General features: G+C 40.1%; 1 protein-coding gene across 4 annotated transcripts in view; it reads right to left on the reverse strand.

The window, feature by feature from the left end:
* The window catches only part of ULK4 (unc-51 like kinase 4), a 540,948-nt gene that overhangs the window by 288,602 nt on the left and 236,068 nt on the right, over positions 1-16,278 (reverse strand). For all 4 annotated transcript variants that reach the window (XM_068558236.1, XM_068558233.1, XM_068558235.1 and 1 more), the window contains one exon: positions 3,877-3,925. In XM_068558236.1, the coding sequence (XP_068414337.1) occupies positions 3,877-3,925 (49 nt within the window). The remainder of the gene's footprint in view (positions 1-3,876; positions 3,926-16,278) is intronic.

A 16,278-nucleotide genomic window follows, 5' to 3' on the forward strand; every position in this document is an offset into this window, starting at 1 on the left:
GCGTGGGGACACTTGCAGCTGGAACACAGGATTAAAAACACCCTGCCTGTTCTCTGGTGTTAGAACTCCTGGACCCTTAGATCAGACCTCTGAGACTGGCTCTACCTTTTAAGCTCCCTTCCCACAGTCCCTTTGGCTGATCTCAAAAGCCTCGCTGATGGAGTCTTGCAGGTGACTCCCAGAATCCAGCTTTCAACCTGTTTTAAGTTTCCAGTATAAGCCCAAGACCCTCATCCTGATCCTCTCCCAGACCCAACCCCAATGGCCAGGCAGCACACCTCCTCACTGCACATAGCCCCAGCAGCAGAGGGGCTCAAAAAGTTTTCTTTTAAAGAGAGGATCCTGACGTTTTTTAATTTTTAAATTGAAGTAAAGTTTATGTACAATATTATATAAGCTACAAGTGTACAAGATATTGATTCACATCTTTTCAAGGTTATACTCCATTTACAGTTATTATAAAATATTGGCTATATTCCCCGTGTACAATATAGCCTTGTAGCTTATTTTATTCATAATAGCTTACCTATTAATCCTCTACCCCTATATCACCCCTCCTCCCTCCCCTCTCCCCACTGGTAACCACTAGTTTGTTTAGAGGACCATGATTTTGAAGAGCATAAATTATTTGCAAAGCCAACAAATAAGAAAGAACCACAGTATAAAGCCCTGCGGGAATCTGGTCCCAAAGTACTCACTCCCTACCATCTCTCCACAGCCCCGCTGCAGGCACATTTAAGTACTCACCATCCCCAAAGCTGGAATGCCCCCTTCTCCTCACAGACAAGCCGCTCAAGGCCCTGTTCAAAGGTTACTTCTTCCGTGAAACTCCTCTCCCTACACGGAGCAGAGCCAATCACTCCCTCCCCTGGAGTTCACAGTATACTCTTTCTCCCTTGAGAAACCTCCTACCAAACGGGATGACAAATTTAGAATTCTGCTGCCTTCATCTTCACCTTCCTCCAAGCCTGCAGGAAAGACATAGAAGCTGACTGCAATTCCTGCCCACCAGAAGAAACAGTTTTGCTTTCTAATGAAAAACATCTAGGAGAGGATGTCTTACATTGTGGGTAAGAGCATATCATATGAGGAACTCTAGAAAAGAAGGATGTTATAAAGCCCATTATCAGGCTCTAAGTACATCAAACCGAAGATGGAAGACAGTTATGTGCTAAGAGTAAAGAAAAAAATCATCAAGAGGTCACAGTGGACCACCAGCTAAACGAGTCAAATGCTGTTTTGTTTTTTAATGAGTGGCTAAAAGACACAAGCAGTAGCCAAAGGGTCTCGTACAATCTTTTCATTATGTCTCGTTCTGATCAAACCATTGCTAGAAGCTGCTATATATATGCCAGACACCACCTAGGCCCTTGAACTTAGAAACCAGACCCAACTGAAGTATACACTGTGTTTTCTTGAATCCAGGAATCCATCAGTTCTAAGATACACCATTATTTTATCAAGCACTACAGAAGAAAAATGCTGCCAATTAAACTATGGCCTGGTTTCTTATCCTTAGAATTTTCATTTTTATTGAAAGAGCTCTTTTAAACTTAGACATATATTTTTCTAATATATCGTTCTTGGGCACTAATAAAAAGAAAAATAAAACTGAAATGAATTGGTTAAGGCAATGACAACCAGGTCACCTGGCTGAAAGCAACCGTAAAATGTCATTGGTATGGGAAGTATAGCCTGGATTCAGAAATGTTAAAATATGGGAGAAAAAAAAAAAAAAGTACAGCATAGAATCAAAGTATTATGTCTAGCCCGGTGACAAAAATTTAGAAAGGACAAGGTAATAGTTCATAGGATAACTGCTAAAAAGATACTTCATTGATTAAAAATGTATTTATACAGAGAAAAAAGTAGAGATTATTCAACTCAAGAAAGACAAAAATAGATAGGGATTCAATAATGTTCTTCAAATACATCAAAAGTCCTGTCCCAAAAAGCAGTGATTTCCAACTGTTTTTTTTCTTTACTTTTTCTTAGCAGCAGGACCTCTTTTCAAAATAAGGGCCTACAAAACACTTGAGTATGGAGCTGTTCCGGCAGGAGGAAAAGCCTCATCCCAGAAATGCCTCCGAGGTCACAGGGCTCAGGACAAGTTGAAATCCTGACCTGGAAAGTATATGTCACCTCTACGCACTCCCAACGACAGCTACAACGCAATGACAGGGGTTTCAATGGTGTCATTAATCAGTTAAGCATTTGTGCAACATGAAGCCTTGCTAGGTGCTCGTTATACAAAGATTCATCACGTAGGGAGGGGTTTTGGTAACCTACAAGGAAGAATTTTCCATGTGTGGGATTTTAGACCTCGAGATGATTGCCAAAGGCTGGGTAGAGAACTTTCTATCAGTCACAAAAGGAGCTGTATTGACCTCAGCAGGTCAGAAGCCCTCCTGGCACAGCAAGGGGATGAGTCACATCCATGAGTTTAAGGTCCAGTCTAGATCCAGCTCTCTCTGTCTGCAGCACCAAGTCTCTTTTCAAGTGCAAGCCAGAGGTGGCTGAACGTGGACAGCTTTGGCTCCTGCCCCCTGCCCAACCGTGCAGCCGAACCCAACATTAACGGCACCCGTGGCCCTCCAAAAACAAATCCAACTCCACAACAAATTAGCAAGTGATGTACGTCCTACTGAAGGTGGGAGATACACATACCACTGGGCAAAGCTTAAAAATCCCCACTAGACAGCTGATGATCTCCATGGTTCTTCATCTCCTTTTTCTCCCTTTCTTCTCCTGATACTGCCCCTAAAACCCCCTTTGACTATTTGAAGCAATTCAATCCTCTTAGCACGGCAGCTCTGGGTCACCATGTTGTCACTTGAGCGTGCTTTGGGAATACTACCCATGCCCACCCCTACTCCCCGCCTAACTCAAGTAGCTCAGCAAACCCAACACCTCTCCACCAAAAAAAAGGGCGATCTGCAGCTAAGAAAAATAATGTTTGCACCATACAGCCCTATCAGCACACAAACAACTTGTAGATTAATATTTTAGGATGATTAAAGAGGGCTCATCTTCCATTTGTAGGGTTATCAGACAAAAACAGCTATTGCTCTATTGATGACCAAGGCAGGTTCGGCTGATCTGACTGCAGACATGTCCCCTCCTTTGTCCCTTGCACCGTCAGTTAGCTATGGAGGGAAACTTTTTGGTAAAGGGGGACAACCCACTCAGGTACAAGAGAACACATCCTTGGCTAAGGGCACTCCCTTGCTATAAGTACCAACTGAGTTTTCAGCCTAATTCTCAGATTTGCATTTAGTATAAATAGGGATTTATCAGAAGTGAGAAAAGCCAACCCTACATCCCATTTTATTCTCTACACATAGGAACCAGAGAGGAAAGGTTTTCTTTAACCGATGGTTTTCAATCAAGTTGTGTTCTATGAATGGAAAAAATGGTGTACAGAAGCTAAGCTATTCTACGTTCTGAAGAAGACAACTTCTGCCCATAGGCATAAAATTGTTGATCTGACCCAGTGATGACAAAGTCAGAGAGCTTCATGGTGAAAATCAGAAAATTCATATTGAAGCACAGCGATCGTCATTCTGCCCTTCCTCCACAAACCAACCTCAGATACAGTATTCTTTCTATATTAGGTAACATATTTTTTAACTTTATAGAAATAAAATGCAAAGGATTTTCAGAAAGAGGGCAGGTCATTAAACAGCGTCCCTATACAATCTCAGAGCTGGACAAAAGCTCAGACAAGGAAACTGAGGCCTAATAAGGTTAAGTGAGATGATGGACACGCAATCCTTCTGGGCAGAGTTAGGGTGAGAACCCAACCAAACAACACGGTCAAACCTTTAAAAATTTTTAAATTTCACTTGAATTTCAGACGCACATTTCTTCTCTTACCAGAATTACATCAAAAATGCGTGGGATCAGTTTGCTTTCTTCCACAAGTCTGTGAAAAAATGAAAAGATAATTTATTAATTATTTTAAAATTATTTAAACTGCTACCCTGATATGGAGCATTGCAGCCCCATGTTTCATTGCTTAAATTCTGTGACCGAAAAATATTATGACTAAATACTCATTTTAATACACTGAACTACATCTAAACACAAGAAATATGAGGCTTCTTTGCAAATGACTATTAGCTTAGCCTCACTGATCTGTAGCAAGTAAAATCTCAAACAGACTGATATTTATAAATGTAAAATTTTATTAAAATTCACAATTATTATAAAGACTGTCAAAATAGGCAATGCCAGCTGAAATAATGTAACCAATCCTCCCTGTAGTTAAATTATTAGCATGCCACACGGTAATCTTTCATATATGCCTCATTAGTTATCTTCTCAGCATTAATGATTTAACGTACAATGATTTTTAATGACCTTTAAAAAAAGGTAGACACCAATCACTCAATAGTTTCTAGGCACTTTCTCTCATCAAACCTAGTTATAAATTGTCATCTGTTTGTAACAGAAGAATTTTTCATGCTACTTAAGGGAAAATAGCCTTGATTCAAAAGTGACAGTTTTTTAAGAACAATACTTCAATCTTTAAATATCCCTTTATTCCAGGGGTCAGTAAACTTTTTTCTATAAAGGGCCAAATAGTAAATATTCTAGGCTTTGCAGGCCACACAGTCTCTATAGCACCTACTTACGTCTGTCTCTACAATGTAAAAGCAGGCATAAATAATACATAAATGAATAGGCATGGCTGTGTTCCAACAAAATTTTATTTACAAAAACAGGCAGTGTCCTATATTTGGCCCACAAGCTATAATTTGCTGATCCTGCTCTAGTTTTAAAAAAAAATCAGATTCCTTAACTTGATTAGAATTTACTTTGTAGGATAAACTACAGCACTTAAGAAAAGCATGTTGTTTTCATTGTAGGTATGTGCTGTTGGTCTATTTCACAGAAAACGCCAGGAGGATAGAAAGGGAATTTATCATCTGGCCTCCCTAGAGCTTGTTTGTCTATGATAATACACTGATGAAAGAAAAGCCTATGAGATTAGGCAAAAAAAAGATCACAGTGTTTTACAAATATCTGTTAAGGAAAAGTGAGATACAGAGAGAATGCTCAGAGACTGAAGCACTTAGAAATCCCTGGCTCAGTATCTAGCAAAAATAAACCTGATGATTTCTGTAGTCTCGATATATTAGAGGGAAAAGGTTTTGACTACAAATATTAAATTCATTTACATTCTCTCACTTTCCTGGGCAACTGAAGGCTCAGATGTGAGGATGGAGCTCCTTATACCATGCCTGGGCAGGACAGGAAATGCACAGACTCAGGACTAAGCACAACTTTAGGTCAGCACATTCTTAATCCTCTTCCTCAGCTTCCTAGATGTTAACCATATTGTTTGCTAAATAGGTCTTTTTCAATTTTTATGATATATACTTTTATTAGACCCAGGCTGAAAGAGCCAAGCGCATACATCTCCAAGTGGCCCTAGCAACCACAGCCAAGAAAGTCACAGGGACACAGGCACCACTGCCTCCCCAATGGTAAATAGAAGTGACAGCTCCCTGTATCATAGTCTACCTCAACATTCAGATCCAGAAGCAGCCACTCACAACACCAGCCTTTCTGTGATGGTATTTTAAAATACATTCTATTACTAACATATGATTACGTAAACGACCTTAATTCTTTCTTGAAAATTGCAACTAGTTCGTCTCCGGGTCTCTGCATGACGAGCAGGCCGGCCTGGACTACCTCTTAAGTCTCCCTCAAGTTCTAACACTTCTATCCTCACATCCTTCTGAACACAATCAACCAGAAAAATTTTGTTCTTTGATTTGACTAACACATAATTTAGAGCCACATCTGGTAAATAAAAAGGGAACTCAAGCTAAATAAAATCACTTTTAGTGAAAAAAAATTTTTTTTCTATGACATTTTCTGTGACTCATGAACTAACCTCACATGTAATCCCAAAAGCACTCTAAAGCAGGTATGGGACAACAGTGGCTGCATACGCTTACAACTATCTGAGGCAGCATTTTTCCAGACTATGGGAAGTGACCGATAAGTGGGCAATGAGTTTACTGGCTACTGACTAGCATTTTCTTAATTTAAAACAATAAAATAGAAAATATCCAAGGGTGTCACACACAGTATTGTTCCGTGGCATCTTTATTTCACTTATAAGTCTGAATACGTGTACTGGGTAGTGACATAAAATGCATTTTGTTTTATTGTGAGTTGTATATAAAATATCTGAAATCCACAGATTTTAGACTGCTTTAGAGACCATAGTTTTCAATATGTTCTTAAATTTTGATTTTAAAAAATACGTCTCCTTCCTTTAAGCATCTCCTTTCCTATCATCATAAGTCCAATTAGTAGCTCGGTTCTCCAATGATCAACCCTTGATGTGCTCTGAGTAATGGAACTCTCTTGCTCTGACCTGGTCCTCTGGGGAGCAGCTCCGGTGCTCAGGCCTCTGTAGAGCAGGGAGGAGGAGGCTTACCTCTAAACAAAGTGGATGTGGCTGGTTCTCAGGGATTTATTCAGGCAGCAGGTCTTAAGTCATCACAGAGACTTTGGAAAATCATGACTCAAAAGGCTATCTTATCCGGGGGCTCTGTTGTGGTTGGCCCCCATGATTTAAATGACCAGTATCATCTTACTACATGAGTCTGTTATTTCCTGAATTTGAAAAGAATGAAATTTCTATGGTTTATAGACAGCCTGAAGGACAGGAACGGAAAAGATTTATCTGAATTTTTTAAACCAAAAACAAAGTAGAGATCTTTTTGAAATTATCCCAAATCTTCAAAGGATTGTGAAGATCGTAACTGTAGCACAGTAAACTTTTCTTCCTTTACGTTAGCCATCTAAGCACACTGTATTTAAGTAATTCCAGATGATTAAATTGAAATATACTGCCCTTTCCAAATTCCATTCTTGGGACTACTTTACTTTGGGTTTTTTGTCGGGGAGGGGCGGTTCTTCTTCCCCTTAACAGTGTAATTTAATGATAAGATTGTACATGGTGAAAGAGTTTTCCTTACAAGGTTTGATTACAGGAGATTGACTGGGACTTTGTATATCTGTGGTTTATGTTATTAACAAAAGAGGTGCTGTTTGAATTAGAAAATTTTGAATGAATTTATGAAAATCTTTAGGATACATTATTTGGCATTCTAACTCCTTCCTGTTCTTAAAGTAAATGTTGCCATTGGTATTGGGAAATTTTTAAAAATCTATTTATTGATAAATCATTTATTGATAATATTTTCATGTATTTATTAATGCTTGATAACTCATTTAAAATACCATGTATTTAAATTCTGATAAATACTTAGTTGAGATTTATCTCTGGAAGCTATGAGCACAAATTTTAAGAAGATCTTATCACAAAATGTGCTAAATGATTACCAAAAAGATTAAAATGTATACTTTAAATAATAGGTCAACACTTTTGATGTAAGAAAAAACAATTGCTTTCGAGGTAAAGTTATTAGCGGTGACCTATGGAATCATGGCGGCCTTGCTTTTCTCTATTTTCTGGCACAATTACATTTCACATACTTTGAAAATAGGGCTAAATATAAAGTAAGCCTAGCAAGATCCAGATATAAAAGACTAGTTGCAACACAGGAAAAATTGGTACAGGGAGATCACTCCCGTTCTGTTCAGAGAGCTATAACACTAGGTTGGGTTGAATTTCAAACCATTATTAGCATTCTTTAAAATTTTCCTTTAAAACTTAGAAGGAGGTGCAGGGAGAGGAAGGCAGAGGATCTCCACCTGCTCTTTGCTCAGTTTTGCAGGACAAAGAAAGTGGTCCCCAAAAGCAATAAAACAGGCCTATGGAGACACAGGGGTCCACCCATGGAGCTGCACTGTCTTGAGTTTGCTTCCTCGCTTGAAGTTTTTATCTACCCCTGGGGTAGAGACCATACACATGAAGAAGGGCCACAAGTCTAGAGCCAAAGGCCCCAACAGTCAACCCTATCCATCAGGGACAATGCCCTCCCCAAAGGGCTTCTCCACACACCGTCTCTGCATTTCTGGAATCCATCTGGTCATACGGATCTTACTTAGTACTGGATACATTTCTTCCTGGATACTATCTCAAGTTATGATTAACACTCTTGAACCCTTGTCATGGGCTAATCTTATAACTCAAAACCGATGCCTTTAAGCTCAGTCAAGTCAAATGGCTTGACAGACAAATATCATACGATATAGCTAATATATGAATGAATCACTTTGCTGTACACCTGAAACTAACACAACATTGTAAATCAATTATACTTCAATAAAATTTTTTTTAAAAAATGGCTTGACATATACGTAATCAAACGTAAAAACAAAATTCAACTTCTATCAGAGATATATGCACAGGATACAGGGGACTAGACGTGGGAAAAACCTAGTGAGCCCAGACTACTGAAAAGAGGTGCTCATCAGCCTTGAAAGACAGGGGATTGGCCAGCTACAGTGTGTGGAGGAGCCAGGTGTGCCTACATGGATACAATGGTGAGGACAATCGGAGAAGTCTAACTAGTAAAGGGACAATGTGAAAGATGGAGCAGAATGATGTAGCCTTGCCCGTCAGGCTTAGAAGTTTGGATTGCACCCTAAAAGGATGGGAAGCCTCTGACGAATTCCAAGCTGAAGAATGACACCGCTGGATTTGCTATTCAAACTCCGATCTGACAGTAATAGGAATAAAGGAACTGGTGAAGCAGTGCAGCCTAGAACACTGCTCCTCAAAGTGTGGTCTGCAGACCAGAGCCAGTCTGCAAACAGCCCACATCTATGACACTATAATGACAGAAACTGGAAAGATTAAGTTTTAATCTGTTGGATGTAATGATAAAAAATTTGAACTTTGTGGCAGTTTTATAACACGGCCCCAGCAACATATGATGACAAACAGAATATCTGCAGAGTCTCAAAGGACCTATCCACAAGGTATTTACAGTGGGGAACCCTGGCAGGAAGCACCTTCCCCAAGGAGCACGTTTCACATCACCAGGAATAAGACATACTGACGTCATGTACACCCCGATATCACACACTAAGGAGGGCACATCATCACTTCTGGGGTACTCTTGTGAAAAATGCATAACCCTAATCTAACCATGAAAAAATTCAAGCAAATTTGAGGGGCATCTTGCAAAATAACTACCTGTACACTTCAAAAGCGTTAGTCATGAAAGACAGGGAAGGGTGAGAACTGTCCCATATTGGAGCAGACTAAGGAGACCTGAAAACTAAATGCACTGTGGGGTCCTAGATTAGACCCGGGACCAGAGAAAGGACATTATTGGGAAATCTGGCAAAACTGGAATAAAATCTGCAGATCAGTTAACAATATTACATCAATGATAATTTCCTGGTTTTGACAACGGAACTATGGCTCCATAAGATGTTACCATTAGCGGAAGCTGGGTGAAGGGCATATGGAAATTCTCTGTAATATTTTTACAACTTTTCGATAAGGCTAAATTTATTTCAAAATTTAAATTTTTTTTTTAATGGCTCCCAAATTCTTCACGTCTCCTCTCTCTGAGAAGTGGGGTCTGTATCCTCTCCTCTTGAATCTTGGCAGGTTTGTAACTACTTTGACCAAAAGAGTAGCATAGCAGTGGCACTATGTGTTTTCTGCTTATATTCTGTCTTTCTATAATTTCGCTTTCACAGCATTTTATAAAAATGTTTATTCTGGTTATCTGCTGCTGCATAACAAACCAATCCCAAATGTAGTGCCAGAAAGCAGGAAGTACTTTATGACACTCACTGATTCTGTGGGTCGTGAGTTTGGACAGGGCACAGTGGGGATGACCTGTCTCTGTCCCCGATGTCTGAGGCCTCGGCTGGGAAGACACAAGGCTGGGGTTGACTAGACCAGCTTAGGGGCTGTAATTATCTGAAGGCTTCTCATTCACATGTCTGGCATCTGGGCTGGGATGACTCAAGGAAGGCTGTTAATTCTGTTGACTGGATCACCCAGTACTGCCCTCTCCACGTGGCGTGGCCTCTCAAGGCACGGCAGCTGAGTGCCAAGGAGGAGCCTTGCTAGAGAACCAGGCAGAAGCTGCAGGGCCTTTTCTAACAGCCTTGCAACACAGAGCATCACTTGAAAATGGTAAGAGGTTATAAGCCTGTCATTAAGGCCAGGCCCGGACTCAGGTGGAGGAAATGAGAGCCTCCTGAGAGAGGGAGTGGCATGGTCACGTGACAGAAGAGCACAGGGACGGGAGATGTTGCAGCCATCTTCGTGAACCACAATCTGCCACAGTATTGGTCTGCAACACACTGGAATTTCAAAAACTGTTTCTTCACCAGTTTGACCAACACTGGTCTAGAAGCAGAGAGACCAGTTAATAGGCTACTACAATGATGCAAAGGAGACATGACAGAGGCCTCATATTAGTCTTCTATTGCTGCGTAACAAACGACCACAAACTTCATGGCTTAAAGCACACCTGCTGATTAGCTCAAAGGTCTGTAGGTCAGAAGTCTAGCTCAGCATGGCTGAGTTATCTGCTCAGAGTATCAAAATTCTGGAATCAAGATGCCAGCTGGGTTAAATTCTCATCTGGAGGGTGGAAGGGATCCATTTTCAATCATTGTTGACAGAACTCAGTTCCTTGCAGTTGTAGGACTGAGGCCCCTATTTCCTTACTGGCTGTCAGCTCGGGGTCCCTCTCAGGTTCTAGAGGCCGCTCACATTCCTTGCCACGCGGCCCCCTCCACCTCTAAAACCAGCAACAGGGAATCTCCTCCATGTAGAATCCTTCTCAAGCTTCAAATCTCTTTGACTTACCTGTCTCTGACCTCTAGACCAGATTTAAATGGCTCATATGATTAGTCAGGGCCACCCAAATGATCTCCGTATTTTAAGGTCAACTAGTTTGGGATGTTAATGACATCTGCAATATCCCCTCACAACAGGACTAAGTTAGTGTTTAACTGAATAACTGGGAGAAGATGGGCTTGGAGTCTTGAAGGTCATCTTAGAGTTCTGCCCACTACAGACTTGACCTTTCCCCCCACCCCAATTCCATCTTACCCCCGCCTCCTTTTTTTTAATAATTCAGATTTCATTCTCTGAATAGGCTGCTTCTGGCCAACTTGTGCACAAACCCAAAATAGATGCTGGACGTTTGTTAGCTATCCAACAACGTTGGTTAGGAGTTTTAGATTTCATATTTGTTAATAACTGAGTGCTAGACTACAAACAAAGCTTTTTTGTTTCTTATGGCATACCTAATTTACCAGTCTAGTGGACCAACAACAGTCATTTAAAATAAAAGGTCTCTAACATCAAGCTGAATTTCAAATTACTGGTTCAGTGAATCAACTTCAAAAGGAAATGGTTTCATAATGTTTACTTATGGCATGATATTATGTCTATCTTGAAAGCAAGAATATTTGTAAGGTTTTTCCTTGAAATGTTTGCCTTTGCTTGCAATGCTTGCTAATCCTCTTGCAGAGAACTGCAGAAGTCTTACCAATAAAGGTACACATATAAAGACGTATTTTTCCCCAAAAGAAGGGGCAGGTTTAAGATTTTAGCGGCTTTAGCACAGAGAATTTCAGACCTAGTCATTTTACCAACATCTACAGAATCCTCCTTAGGATAGGCATTCTACTTATTCCCTGAGGAAATTTGCACCCCAGTGGTCACGAAACATAAAGAATATAAAAATAACTTAATCCAAGTTATAAAGTTGACTGCTTCATTTGCTGAGAAAGTGTCAGAATTAAGCTAGCACACGAGCCATACCAGAATGTACCTCTGATGTACAAAAATCTCCCACTGCCTAAAACAGCATGAAAAAGATATGAATTTCAGTAAGAGACACTTTGCTTATGTATAAAGCAAAGGTTTTCCAATAGAAAGGAGGTTTTAGGTGGAAATAGAAGAACTTTACATTAGCAACTTTCAAAAATGCTTTTCTACCTATTACCTCAATAGATGCCCAATACAGCCCTGTGATAACCCACATCTGTTGAATGAATCCAGGCAACAGAATGTTTCTATCACAGAAAGTACAGAAGGTGAGAAGGAAGAGAAGTAGTCAAGATGCTCTCCACGCAGTGTATGGAGCTCACTGACAAGACATCTCTGACTCCTTCTAATTCTAGATGCTGTGATATGCCTGAAAGTCCCGTTCTGTCCACGGCTTTACACAAACCGTCCCTGCACAGGCAACAACGCTCCTGTTAACCAGCCAAGGGCTTTGGCCCCACCTCCCCACATCCAGCCCAGTGCTTTCTGTTCTGCCTGGGTCCTGAGCCCTCACCTTCTGTCTTTCTGAACCCCGTGGCTCTGCAGCTGGCCTCCTTACTCTAATAATTCATTGAATCCTTGGCACTTTCTCCAAGACATGGTTCTGTACTGGTCCCACAGCTCCACATGTTGAAACCACAGGGAAGAAGCGTGCTCATCCTTGCAGGAGTGGGGAGGGGAATGAACAGAAAGAAATGCAAATCAGTAAGAGAAAGGATTGGCAGGGACACAGGTTCCTAAGAGGACCACTAGACTGACCACGTGGCATTTCTTTCCTCCTATGGACATGAGCCCGATACTAAAACACAGTAATTGTATATAAGATATTTTAAAATTTATTTTCAATTTAATGAACCTGCTTATTCTCTATGGCTCCTTTTTGTCCTGTTACTTAGTAACATGCAAGAGATTTTTGTTTTGGAATCCACTTAAAGTCGAGCTAAGATTTCTCCCTTTTCTCTCTCATTCACCCAATAAACATTTACTGAGTACCTATTATTACTGATGCAATGCACTGGGCCGAGAGCTATATCAAGTATTATAAGTGCTATGACAGATGTCTATAAAGGGTACAGAAGGGACAACAGAAATAGTTTCTTCTATCTGAGGTGCAGAGTAAACGTGGATTGCACAATAACTATGTGAAAACCATGATTCCCAGTGCTGTCCGTGTGCTAGCTCAGTGGATTCTAACAAAGGGAAACCATAGGGATGATGATGATGATTAACTCCTTTTTTTTTTTTCAGACGAGAAACTGAGAGACAAAGAAGTGATCGAGAGACAAGAAGTGGGGCTGAGATATAAACCCAGGCAGCTGACATGAGTGTCCTCACTGCACAGAATAAGTACCGCTCGAGCTGAACCTTGAAAGAGAAGTAGGTTATCTACAAGTAGTGGATAGAAGACAGGGTAGAAGGGGAGGGAGGACAGCTAAGAATGAGTTGTGCCCTGGGCAAAGGGAACAGCATGAGAGAAAGCAAAAACATGATGACTCATTAAGGACAGAGAAAAGGTGAGTTTATTGAATAAGTGGAAGAAGTAAAGAGAAGGTAGCAAAACATCAGGCTGCGGACCTCCCTGGTGGTCCAGTGGTTAAGAATCCATCTTGCAATGCAGAGGACGCTGGTTCAATCCCTGGTCGGGGAACTAAGATCCCACATACTGCGGGGCAACTAAGCCCGCGTGCCGCAAACTACAGAGCCCACGTGCTCTGGAACCCGTGCACCACCACTAGAGAGAAGCCCGTGCACCACAACAAAGAGCCCACACGCCGCAATGAAAGATCCCACGTGCCGCAACTAAGACCCAATGCAGCCAAAAATAATAAGTAAATAAAGAAAGTCTGCATTTAAAAATAATAATAATTTTTTAAAAAGATCAGGCTGGAGGAATAAACCAGGGCAGATCACAAAAGATCTTGTTATCCATGCTGAGGAACTTCAACTTATTTGGTAAACGCCAGCCTACAGGCCAAACCCTGCCACCTGCCAGTATCTGTGTGGCCCACAAGCTAAGAATAGTTGTTAGGTTTCTAAATGGTTGGAAAAAATCAAAAGAAGAATATTTCATGACATATGACAACTGCATGAAATTCAAATTTCAGCTTCCATAAATAAAGTTTTATTGGAACACAGCCATGCTCATTCATTTACATATTGTCCATGGCTGCTTTTACACCACAATGACAGAGTAGCTGCAACAGAGACCATATGGCCAGCAACGCCCAAAGTATTTACTATCTGGCCTTTTGCAGAAAAAGTTTGCTGAGTTAGCACATGTCCCTGCTCTAGGTGACTGGGTACCACTAAGAGAAGGATTAGGCAAAATGATGCCATCACCAGCTTTACCTTTTTTACAATGATTATTCAGGCTACAGGGAGAGGATGGACTGAATACAAAAAGCACTGGGAACAGGAAGATCAGGTAGCTGCCAACGACCACTTTCAAGGTAAGAGGTGATAAGAAACAAAGCAGGAGTAAATAGGAAAAGACCAACGAGGTTGTATCAACAGGACTTGAAAATCTATTGGATGCAGGAGAGAGAGAGGAGGAAAGAAATTCAGAATGACTCCAGGTGCTTGACTTGTCCTACCTGGAGGCCACCGCCATGACCGCCACCAGAACAACAGACATCACAGCGAGGGATCTCATCTATGGAAGCTCCTATGCAGTAATGCACTGGGCTTAGGGCTTCAGCTCTTACTTAATCCTTACCTTGAGGTAGGAATGAGTAACCTATTCTATAGAGGAGGACACTAGCATGGAACCTTATCCAAGGGACACAGCTAATCAGTTTCAGAGTTCATGATTTTTAACTGCTCTAAGATACAATATTAAGCTAACATATGGGGGAAAGGCTAGTTTGGAGAAGAAGTGAGTTAAGTTTGGAAAGAGGAGTAAGAAGTGAGCTGAGGACAGAAACCCATGGAACACCAATATTTAAAGAGTTGGCAGGAAAAAGAAAACCTGGAAGTCTCAGAAGTTCACAGGAGGTAGGAAGTAAGGACGTCAACGGGAGTGGAATGGAAAAGGGTCAAAAAGAACAGCTTAACACTCGGCTCAACCTCCTTGATGTTCAGACCTTCGCTCCAGTCCCAATTCCTATAAACTGTACTTTCATTACGCTGAGTAATTTTTAGTATCCCCAAGCTCATTTCAGGGGCTACTTCTAAGATCAATCCATGATACTATGGTACTAACAGACAAAAATAGAGAGCGATGATCAACTTGAAACTACTGAACCAAAGGCTACCTTGCTGACCAGGAAAACTGTAAGATGGATTAGAGACTGTCATTCATATTTTAACTTTTGATAAGAACCACCAGCCTGTGTCTCTGGGTGGGTGTGTTTAACAAATGTATTTTTTCTTGATTATAGAAAATTATTAAAAACCATAATAATTGTATGTAGCTATTTATATAAAATTTTTTCTATACAATATATAAATACAGAGGCATAAAATATAATACATTGAATGTTACGTTTGGGAGAAGAGCAAAGCATTACAAATGAAATATTATAATGCCAGCACTCTAAGAAAACCATGAATAAGTTTTAATGTGTTCTTTCCTTGTTTTTTGATTCATATAAGACATGGAACCAACCTCATCATTAAAATAATAGCTACCATTTCTTGTACATGTACTCTGTGTTGCTTGGACAGCCATGCCTTGTTTAATGTCTAATAACCATAGCTGAGTCCATTTTACAGAGGAAAACATTGGCACTTAGGCTAGTGAAGCAATCTGCTCACAGTCACTCCAAAGCCAACAATAGATCTGGGGTTAGAACCGGAATCTGCCGATTTTAATAGACCGTTAGGTGTATTATATCACAGTAGAGGGTGAGAGAAAAACTCAAATCATCCTACATATATTGGGATTTTTTTAATGTATTTAAAACATTTCCCATGTTATCACATAGTCAATTAAAGTATAAGTTCTCATACCTAAATACTTCTGTTGTTGTTGTTGTTATTAGGGTCAACTTTTTTTTCTTTTTTTTTTTTTTTTACTGACGTATAGTTGATTCACAATGTTGTGTTAGTTTCAGGTGTACAGATAAGTGACTCAGTTATACATATATATACACATATATTATATATATATATATATATAAAACCCTTTTTAGATTCTTTTCCCTTATAGGTTATTACAAAATATTGAGTATAGTTCCCTGTGCTATACAGTAGATCCTTGTTGGTTGTCTATTTTATATATAGTTGTGTTTACCTGTTAATCCCAAACTCCCCTCCTTTCCCCTTTGATAACCGTAAGTTCGTTTTCTATGTCTGTGGGTCTATTTCTGTTTTGTAAATAAGTTCATTTGAGTCATTTTTTTAGATTCCACATATAAGCAATATCATACAATATTTGTCTTTCTCTGTCTGGCTTACTTCACTTAACTATGATAATCTCTAGGTCCATCCATGTTGCTGCAGATAGCATTATTTCATTCTTCTTTATGGCTGAGTAATATTCCATTGTATACTTTTCTAACCTACATTGTATTTAACTAGTCCTCTATTGATGG

The sequence above is a fragment of the Eschrichtius robustus genome, chromosome 12 (assembly GCF_028021215.1).
Source record: "Eschrichtius robustus isolate mEscRob2 chromosome 12, mEscRob2.pri, whole genome shotgun sequence".
NCBI lineage: Eukaryota > Metazoa > Chordata > Mammalia > Artiodactyla > Eschrichtiidae > Eschrichtius > Eschrichtius robustus.